The following is an 11,169-nucleotide window of genomic DNA, read 5'->3' on the forward strand; positions in this document are numbered from 1 at the left end:
TGCTTGTGCTATGGATCTTTGCATCCCCCCTTGTAGGTGTTTTGCATCCTCCCCCCAATATAGGTGTTCTTTCTCTCTTCTCATCCATTCACAGTATGCATTCCTTAGATTGTGATCCACTTCTTTTAGCTGGAAATGGTCCAGTCCCTTTTAACAAGAATAGCAGAGGCCATGGTGGAATCATCTAAATGTTTTGCCTCTTTGCTGCAGTGAAGAAATCTGTTTCTGTTCTGCTGTATATGAATGGGGCTGTAGTATCCTAGAGCTGGAAAGGACACTGTAGGCCACTTAATCCAACCTCTTGCTCAGTGCAGGAAATCTAGAACTATGTTCACTTGTCTGGCCTCTGCTTGTAGATTTCCAGTAAGAGTGAGATTATTACAGATTACAGATTTCTGATGATTTAAACCCATTAGATCTAGTCTTCCACTGTGCCACTGTGGGCAGTAGAGAACAATTATCTTCTCTGTGACAGCCCTTTGGGTATTTTCATTTATTGATTGATTGGTTTGATTTTATTTGATTTATGTCCTGGCTTTCTCACAAAATAGGACCCTAGGTGACCGAAGGATGGTTGCAGCCTATGGTAGCAGCCTATGTTAGTGGCATCATGAATGAAAGCAAACTCCAGTTAACCAAGAATAGCAACAAAGGATAAGAAAACTTTATCTCTTTTTCTACTTATTTCATTTCTGAGAAGGATAGGATGGTTACAAGTGTATTAGGGGAATATCCAATCCATATTAAGTCATTTTGTGTATACACTGTACTTTCTTTATGCTGGAGTAGACATATCTGATTTGGTTGCACATAGCATAGTAATGGGACATGGAAAAGAATCCTTGAACATTTTAGACAGTCTTATATTCTGTCAGTTTTTTGGCTCTAGCTCACAGTTTGGGATGTATAAATCCCTTGAAACATGTGCTTTAAGCATGTCTAATTGGTGGTTGGATTTCTGTTGTTATCACAGTTTGAACACTGTCCTAAATCCAGTTTTTAGTTTCAACTACAGTGTAGACGCACTGAATCAATAGGAACTTGGGAGGTCAACACTTAGGCAAGCACCATTGATTCACTATGTTGAAAATTCTGACTATTTAGGCTAGAAGTGAAAATCATGCTTCCCTTCATAATCTTTTGACTACCACTCCCAGGATTCCTTGACTTATTCTTTTTCATTAGTTTCTCTCTTTAAAAGAGAAGTGTATGAAAATGTCATCTTGCTCATTTCAAATGCTGGTTCTGCTGTTATCAGCTGCACTTGAATTTCTGTTTTGGGAAGACAATATCCTGTATTAGCTAATTTTTAGGAGAGTTGGGAGTGGCTTTTTGCTACTGGGTTACCACTTGTGAGGACGACTTATGCTGAGATATTTGGAACACCCAACTGAATCAAGAGGTTACATTTGACCAGAGGTGTGTGCGCACATGCAGAGCTTTGTGGGTGGGATCTAGCCTTGGACATTTAATTAATTAATATCTCAGACCCTGCTTATCTCTATGATCAGGTGGGATTGGTGCCTTTAGGGTATTTAGGCCATGTACTTTATATGTTTTTCTTCTTCTAGATAAAAAGATTCCAACTTCCTTGTAAGCTTGAATGTAGTTCATTTTGGAAAGTTAGAAAAGATTAAGTGAATGACATCTGTGCTCTTAGCTTTGGGATGTTTAATGTTGTTTAACCCTTCTGTTGTCTTATGCTGATGTTGCCCCTTACCTATATGATACTTATGGCTTCTGAACACTTTAGTCGCTGATGTGAATGAAAGGAGCCCACATAGCTATGTAACTTAAGCTATTTGAAGATTAAAATTGGTACAGAAAGCTCTGTGGTCCTCTGCTGTGATGCAATATTAGCTAGCTGCATGCTAGCGCTAGGATTCCCCCCCCCCCCCCCCACTTTTCAGTGAAGTTACGCAGAGCTTCGAAGTTACCTTTTGGTACTGCAAGTCCCTCAAACCTACAGCCAGCACAGCTGCTGTGGTATTCTATAGTCTAAATCTTCCTCTCCAAACTTCATATTTTTCCCTTATTGTAGTCTTTCCCTATGGTTTCTTTGAACTTTCATTTGTGTCTAGTTTTTGTGCTATCTTATTGTCCTCTGGCTGTCTTATTCTGAGATGAAGCCTGCCAGGAGGAGCAGGAAACTCAGGCAACTTTGGTAGGCCACGGGGTGTGTGTGTGTACGTAAAAGAGGCTGGGCTTTGAGGTCTGAAGAGCAGCTGCTTCCTGTGCTGGATGCCTGCAACAGCTGAGAGAGGAAGCAGTTTTTGCAGGTTGCAAGGCTGGCTGGAAGCTAAATAGGAGAGACAGCTGGTCCTGAAAGTGATGTGTTCTATATAGGCAGTGAGGTGAACAAGGGTGGGAGAGGAATGGACTCTCAGTGCCTTTGCCTTAAAGGATAGTCCAGCCCAAGTCTTCTCCCAGCAGAATCTGTATGCACACAGTAGGAATTTTCAGTGTGTCTCCCTTCTGCAGATCTTGAGCAGGTGTGCATGCCATGTGCCCATGATGTATATACATTGCTCCTATATAGCAGAAAAATCTGTTTTCTTGCTCAAAATGGGAGCTGATACTTGTTAAGATTAAGTCATTTAGATTTGTTGGATAAATGTTATTGTTTCTGGAAGGGGCATAAAATGGAACTGCCAAATGCCAGAAATGCATACCAAAGGCCTGTTACAGACAGCCAAAATAAAGCTGCTTCGAGTCACAGTGGAGGTAAGGTGTTTCAATGATGCATGCGTCCTAAGAGTCCAGAAGTCGCACCAAAGCCACCTCCAAGCTGGAGCGTGGGCTTTGGTGCGACTTCTGGACTCTTAGGACGCATGCATCATTGAAACACCTTACCTCCACTGTGACTCGAAGCAGCTTTATTTTGGCTGTCTGTAACAGGCCATAAGAGAGATGCTCAGTTTTTGTGATCAATTCCGTTTTTCTTTGCTGGTGACCAATCTAAGTTGTCCAGGCAGTATTCTGCTCTGTTTATATGTCTGTTTTTGAGTGTAATAACGGGGGATGTTTGTGGAAAGTATGACATCACATCATTGCATTGAGGTAAATGCTTTTTTCCTAAGCCATTAAGATTGTCTACTTAATTCCCTGCATTTCTGCTTTTGATGACAGTATAATATTTATTTATTTATTGTATTGATTGATTGATTTCCCACCTTTCTCCTCTAAAAATTGTTTTATAAAAGACAGTGGCAAGTAAAGAAGCTAGTTGTAAACACTGTGCATAGCAGGCGTGCACTATTGAGACTCAGCAAGCTAAATGCAGGCCCCCTGCCATTCATGTGCCCTGCCAACATCTGTACAATTCTCTGTTTCTATTATCCCAGATGAAAAGCAAAACCAGGATGTTTACTGGGTCTCTGGTGGGCTGCTATCAAAAGTTGTGCAGTTCTGATTACAGCATAATAAATCCCATTTTCTTACTATGTGGACATATGAAACCTAAGCGCCTACTGCAAAATATATACTTGTTATCTTAGCCAGTCAGACTCCAGCTTTTGTAGTTCCAACTGTCTGCTCTACCTTGATTTCATTAGTTAGTCTTTCTCTAGGAAGAAAATAAAATACAGTAAATCAAGAGTAGCTGTCCAATGCCTCTAACAGAGGGAAAATCTATGGCAATTATTACATTTACCCATTGGATGGGCCAGTCCTCTGTGTGTGAGTAAGGGAAGGCGCGTGAATCTGTGTGCATACATTCCATTTTGTTGAGGGGATTGCTGACATCTAAATATCAATGGTTGAAATCTTTATGCTTTTTGACTTCAGTATCAGAATTCCAAATTAAATTATCATTTAGATAAAGCGCTTTGACACTGTAGTAGCCAGGGTAAATGTGCCTTCTGATTCCTGCACCCCTGTTTCTGACACTGAAGAGCTGATACCTATTTGTCCCCAGTCGTGAGTGTATATTTATGTTCATGTAGATACATTGACACAAATCACACAATTATTATACCTTCAGATAGCATCATTCACAGTTGCAGTTGTCAGAAGGGGTTTGTAAGGGTTTCAATAAATATATGTATATAATACCTACTTACTCTTCAGTTGCAGCGTGGAGGCATGTAACACTGTTTGCACATTCTTGGATGTTTGATGTAGTGAAAGCGGTAACTTTAGAACAGATTGGAAAAATATTGATACCTATTTATTTAGCTTTTTTGAGGAATAATATTTGACAAGTCAAATGTGTAGGTGAATACACTTAAGTGAAAGTATGAGCTATTGTTTACCCATGAATACACCACCGTTTGCCACCAAAGATGCCACCTCCACAGAATTTGATGATGTTCAAAATGGTGTTTATTTAAACAGAAGGAAAATAAGAGGGTGAGACTTGATTGAAGTTCTCATACTAGTGATAAATGGCTAATAACTTTCTGCCTCTTAAAGAACATGGTACTTAATCTAGTCTACTGTATATTGTAAACATGCATATATCATACAAGCCTAACTTTGGCCCATTACACATGGGCTCTTGAGGCACCCCCATCACGTGATAGGGGTTGGCCGGGAACCTAGCGTCCACATCAGCCTCACCCCTATCACGTGACGGGGGCGTAATAATGGCGGCGCCCTATACACACAGGCGCCGCCATTATTACGTGTCGGATGCATAGCGTCCGCACGTTGCGTGGTGCTTCTGACATCGCGAGTGCATGATTGGCGCCTCGCAGCATCATAACCACGCCGCGGGAAGAAGCACCATTTTGGAGCTTCTTATTTGCTCTGCACGGGAGTTGCATGGTTTGGCTGCTGCGGCTCCCTCACGGAGCAACCAGCAGCGCCGGCAGACCACCGCTTTTAGGCGGTCTGTAACGGGCCTTTAATTCTTAAAGTTAGTATCTTCTTTAAAAATGGTAGGATAGTGGCCATATATCCTGCTTCAGAGTTTAAATAATGCTAATGCTTGTTGTTCTAAATAAACAAACTGTGTCTTGCTGCAGTCTGTCATTCTTAGTAGACCAGTGTGATGTAGCAGCTAAAATGACCAATGCAATTCTAGGCTGTATCAGTAGAAGTATAGTGCCTGGATGGAAGTAATAGTACCAATCTATTCTGCTTTTGTCAGACCTCACCTGGAATACTGTGTCCAGTGGAGGGCAATCAGAATGGTGAATGGTCTGGGAGCCATGCCCTATGAAGAGTGGCTTAGGGAGTTGGATCTGTTTAGCTTAAAGAAGTGAAGATTAAGAGGTGACAACCATGTTTAAATATCTGAAAGGGTATCATGTTGAGGATGGTGCAAGCTTGCTTACTGCTCCTTCAGGTTCAAGCTACAAGAAGAGAGATTCCATCTAAACATTAGGGAAAACATCTTGTGACAATAAGAGCTGTTTGACACTGGAATATGCTGCTTTGGAGTGTGGTGAAGCCTGCTTCTCCAGAGGTTTTTAAACAGAGACTGGAAGGCCATCTGTCAGGAGTGCTTTGATTGTGTATTCCTGCATGGCAGGGAGTTGGATTAGAAGGCCCTTGTGGTCTCTTCCAGCTCTATGATTCTTTGGTTTGATGGGTTTTTAAACAAAGATGTTTCTCTCTTCTCCCACCTCTAGACCTGTCCATGATGCAGTGGAAAATGACCACTTGGAAATCCTCCGATTGTTACTGTCTTACGGTGCTGACCCAACACTGGCCACGTACTCAGGTAGAACGATTGTGAAAATGACTCACAGTGAACTTATGGAAACATTCCTCACAGGTATGTGATATTGTTTTCTTTCTTTGCTTATGAAAAGTGCTGCATATTTGTATTGTTGTTGGGTTTGTTTGCTTTTTTGTTGAAAACAAAAATATTGTAGCATCTTTGGCACAAGCCTTCATAGATTACAACCCATGCCTGGGAAAGCTTGTAGTCTTCAATTTGCCACATGACTTTGCTGCAGTTGACTAACACGGGTACCCTCCCACTGGAATTTTTCTACCAAAGTTCCATTACATTCCAGATGATGATAATAAAAACCAGGGATGTAATGTTTAGGGAATGAATTGGCTAGTTTTTAACAGAAATGCAGGCTTTTTATAGTGGACATAATAATAATAATAATATGTTTTATTTATATACCGCTATTCCAAAGATCATAGCGGTGAACAGCAAGTAAGCCAATTAGCAAGTAAGCTAATTTGCCCCCAACAGTCTGGGTACTCATTTTAGCGACCTCGGAAGGATGCAATCCTGAGTCGAGCTTGGGCCCTATTGCTGGTCTTGAACTCGCAACCTTGTGGTTTTGAGTGTATGGCTGCAGTACAGGCATTTAACCACTGCGCCACCAGGGCTCCTTTTGCTTATGAGCATTTAACTACTATGCTATGGAATGTTTGGCTATTAGGTTTTAGGTTATATTTCCAAACACATTTACTAGGGAGTAAGACCCACTGAACTCCAGGGAATTGCTTCCAAGTTAACACTTTTCGGCTATTCATTCTATTTTTACATTAGTAACAGTACTGAGGGGAAAATTATAATACGTCAAACCAGCTTTTGAAGTGAGAAACAGGGTAGAGCAAAAAGCAGTGTCAAAGGGAGTTTATAGCGATAAGGCAGAATTGTACTTACAAGGAAGCTGCTTTATACTGAGTCAGACCATTGGCCTGTCTAGTTTAGTATTTCTAACTTTCATTGGCAGCAATGGCTCTTTAAGGCTTTCAAAAAGATTTTTCCAAGCTCTGCCTGGAGATCTCTGGTGTTCCTGGCCTGATCCTGAAAAAGCAAAAAGAAATATATTGGGCTCAAAGAGACAGGCCAAAATAAAGCTGCTTTGGGTCAGTTTGGAGGTATGCTGTTTAAATGACACACACATCCGAAGAGGCCAGAAGCTGTGGCAAAGCTACACTCCAGTCCTTAGGACTGGAGCGTGGCTTTGCTGCTGCTTCCAGCCTCTTAGGGCACATGCAGCATTTAAATAGCATATTTCCAAAGTGACCCAAAGCAGCTTTATTTTGACTTGTCTGTTTGGGCCCTAAAATCAGTTAAATCTAGTTGGGAGCCATAGAACAAGTTACAATCAGGGAGACAATATATCCTAATAGGCCAAATTAAATGCCCTTAAAAGCCTGTCAAATAAGAGAGACATCAAAGATAATGATCAAGGTGCCAGGGGTACATGTATAGATGTGAGAAGTTACACATTTAGGTGGGAGAACCCAGTAAGGGGCCTCTAATACAGATTTTAACTGCTGGAAGGCTTATGTAATGCATATAAATATAGATACGAAGTATTTTGTGTACTATATATAATGTACATAAGGGTGTACAAAAATATATTAATCTAAGGTTTATAGCCTGTTTCAAAAATATGTAGAATGAGAAAGCTAAGGGTAGGAAATGGGTCAGAAGAGACAAGTAGAATGGAGCAGAAGAAAGATTTTGGAGAGAAAATGATAGATTATATCATTTGGGATCTCTAGTGGTATGATCAATACTATTGACAGAACTTCTTACAGTTATAAATAATAGTGACAGTCTTATGACAGACTGTCTGGAAAACTTTCCAATTCTTTTTGTTTTGTTTTGACTTGATATTTGTGTTGTTGTTTCTCTCTAGAGTATTTAACTGACCTGCAGGGTCGAGGTGTTGATGACCCTGGCTTACACTGGGAGTTTTATGGCAGCTCTGTGTGCGGTAAGTAAACATTCTCTTTTTGTATTATGCATGGGAGTTTCTGTATAGAGCAATTGGGGTGGAAATGGAAGAAAGTCCAGTGAGAAGTACAGTGTATGCTTTACAATGTTCTTTATTTATTCTTTTTAATTTTTTTTTAAAAAAACAGAGCCAAAAGGTGAATCAGGATTTGACATCCTGTCTAATCCACCTGGTCCAAGTGATGAGGATGAAGATGGCTTTAGCGATATCTTTGAGTTTGAATTTTCAAATGTGCCTCTCTTGCCATGTTACAACATCCAGGTGTCTCTTTCTCAGGGGTAAGAACCATCATAATTTGTATTGGGGAGAAAATGAGACTTTAACTGCTAGTAGGTACAGTATATAATATACATTTGGGTTGATTATTACGTTTTGTGATTCCAATATAACTGGTGACAGCAAGATTTTTTGTTGTATTAAATTCACTATGATTTTTTCCATATTGATTTATTAGAAATGTATTTTCCCTCCTGATTTTATTTCTATTGAATATAGAAATCAGCTTCCCCCCTGCACATTGTTTACTTTAAAACATGAAAAAAACATGAAAACAAACTGTGGGTACACTCTGTATTCCACTGCCATAAACTGCAGATCTCTTCCCTCTTTCTTTCTGAATGTTTGTATGTACTGTGTACTAGTTTAGTTCTAAGTGCAGAACACAATTAGATCCTGTGTCTTAAAGAGTTTTTAAAAATTAAACTTTCTAATTTCTGTCTGTGGAACAACTTCAGAAGCATGACCCTGCTGCCTGGGGATGTTCTGAGAATTCAAATGTCTAAAAATGTAACATTTCCAACTGTGCTTAAGTATTATGTTCATGATCTTCAAAGGTTCAAATGTGAGATTGTTTGATTTTGTTGTGGGCCTTCAAGTTGTTTCTGACTTATAGTTTTCCTAAGGTGATCCTGTCCAAGATCTTCAGGGCAAAATTTGTTCAGAGGGGTTTGTAATTGTCTTCACCTGAGGCTGAGAGAGTGTGACTTGTCCAGGGTTACCCAATAGGTTTCCATGGCCAAGCAGGGATTTGAACACTGGTGTCCAGTGTGTCAGTCCAACACTAAACCACTACACCGCACTGACTCTCAAATTCACTTGTTAGTTCCTACTATAGTTGACCCATTGAACTAGTTGTTTAAGTGGCAAGTCAACACTTACCTAAATCCCTTTGATTAAATGGGTTTACTCTAGCTGGAACTAGCAATTACATTTACTTGACAGTATTGGCTACTTGGCCTCCCAAAGGGAGGGTATGCATGTGCACATAGATAGTAGGTTATTTCTAATCTCTTTGCCCAAAGTAGAGCTATTGCCATGCATCTGACAAATGGAATGTGACCATTCTGGTAATGCAGAGTTATTACTGATATAGTTATGATGATGGAAACCATTGTGTCATCTTGTTGGTAATTTGATCTTCTTTCTTTACTTTGTCCTACAGCCCACGAAACTGGTTACTGCTCTCTGATGTAGCAAAGAGGCTGAAAATGTCACCCCGGATATTTCGCTGCAATTTCCCAAGTGTGGAAGTTATCAGCATCACAGAGGCAGAATTTTTCAAGCAGGTATCACTGAGCCAGCTGTTCTCTTGCCAGAAAGATCTAGAAGCTTTTAATCCAGAAAGCAAGGAACTCTTGGACTTGGTGGAGTTCACAAATGAGCTGCAGTCTTTGCTTGGATCCTCACTTGAGTGGCTACATCCAGATGAGGATGCTGATAATCATTGGTGAACCTCCAAGCCACTTAATGTATAGTTTTCTGTAAAGTTATTTCTTTATGTATATGTGTTTAATTCAGTTGTTTCTGTAAAGAAAGGACACTGTAAAATAAGATATGTTTCCTTTATATACATATATTATAAATATATATATATATATAAAAATTCTAGTTGGGTGGACTTTTGGAAGAATTTTTTTAGACACTTCACTCAGTTTTTACAAATTGATATATAATATTCCTTTAAATGCACACAAATTTTGGTATAAATTTGTTTTACTTGGGACTTTTTTTAAAAAAAGAAACATGGCTTTGCTTCATTCAAAGCGTTGGTTATACAGAAGATACCTGTTATGGGTGACATGATTACAGTCATGTAGTTGGCTTGGCTTGGCTTGGGAGATTGTTAGGGAAGGCACTTCATCATTTGTTTTTGTTTACAAAGTTGCCTGCTTTGGCCAGGTAAATGCTATTGAATATAATTCAATAGACTGTACTATAAATTAAAACTATCCATGCACATTGACTAATTGTGTGAAATTTTATATCTTAATTTAAGAGATGTGAAATTTAGTTTTCACATGGCAAACTGGATTGTTTATATGTATATATATATGTATATGTTCAAACATTTGATGCCCCTTATTTAAAAGAAGACTTTGAACTATTTTTTCTGTACCTTGTAAAATATTGAAAACTAACCTATGTTGAAGTTGTTTAAAATTGTACAGAAGCTAAATCTTTTTTCTGAATTGTGTGTTTATGTTTGAGATCTGTGTTTTAACTTTGTAAGTAAATTCTGCCTTTGTATTTATATTTTACAAAAAAAAATCTTAAGGGCAATAAAACAGTTGAGAAAACAATATCAAAATAACTTTTATATGATCTTCAAGCAAAGTAAGGGCCAAAATGTGTCATGGTTATTTATTTATTTATTTATTTACGGTATTTATACCCTGCCCTTCAGCCCTACATTTGGCATGTCTTTCCATGTATGTAGAAATGCACAAACACGTGAATCCCCATATTTGTGGGCGCATCACATACTGCCCCTACTTGTTTATAACTATAGATGTGTGACAAGCTGGGCATATACACGGCCACATCCAGGGCTGGATTGAGCTCTGTGTTATGCCAACCAAGACCTTTTTTGTGTGCACTGGGATACTGGTGTGCTTCTGGATTGCATTCTTGCAGGTATTTTGATCTAAGTACCTTGAAAGATTAGCTTGCCAAAGACATTTGCTATTAAAAATTATGGGTATTTTTAGACTTCTAAAAATATTTTGTCACCAAACTACTACACTGAGACAGTTTACTAGATAAAACTGTCAGCAGGGAAGGCCATCAAGAATGGGTATGGGCTCCAGTGGAAAAATAATATTGGGTCCCTTTATGTAGAGCTTCTTTGTTTATCTGATAGCAATATGGGACTGTACTCTGTTGCCAGGACAGCCAGCATTAGTAGGCAGTTGAAGGCCAATTTAATACATATCAAATGTTCAGGAGTCAATCTTAACAGCATATAATTCTGGAATAAATTATATGAGAAAGCATATTATAGGGGGGACCATAGAAATATCCCCTTTTTTTGTTTTAAAGACCTGCATATAAGATCAGGATTCTGCTGATAAGTTAAGCCTTGAACTAATTCCCATCACTGTGTTTGTTGTTGTTGTGTGCTTTCAAGCCATTTCCAACTTATGGTGGCCCTAAAGCTGTCCTTGGCATGATTTATTCAGAAGAGGTTTGCCATTGCTTTCCCCAGAGGCTAAGAGCATTACTTGCC

At 39.2% G+C, this 11,169-nt stretch overlaps 1 protein-coding gene across 11 annotated transcripts in view; it reads left to right on the forward strand.

The window, feature by feature from the left end:
- The window catches only part of BCOR (BCL6 corepressor), a 106,431-nt gene extending 96,186 nt beyond the window's left edge, over positions 1–10,245 (forward strand). For all 11 annotated transcript variants that reach the window (XM_042460201.1, XM_042460193.1, XM_042460203.1 and 8 more), the window contains 4 exons: positions 5,577–5,722; positions 7,566–7,643; positions 7,792–7,942; positions 9,106–10,245. In XM_042460201.1, the coding sequence (XP_042316135.1) occupies positions 5,577–5,722; positions 7,566–7,643; positions 7,792–7,942; positions 9,106–9,394 (664 nt within the window). In that variant the 3' untranslated portion in view covers positions 9,395–10,245. The remainder of the gene's footprint in view (positions 1–5,576; positions 5,723–7,565; positions 7,644–7,791; positions 7,943–9,105) is intronic.
- The last annotated feature ends 924 nt before the right edge of the window (positions 10,246–11,169 follow it).

Source organism: Sceloporus undulatus, chromosome 3 (assembly GCF_019175285.1).
Source record: "Sceloporus undulatus isolate JIND9_A2432 ecotype Alabama chromosome 3, SceUnd_v1.1, whole genome shotgun sequence".
Lineage (NCBI taxonomy): Eukaryota > Metazoa > Chordata > Lepidosauria > Squamata > Phrynosomatidae > Sceloporus > Sceloporus undulatus.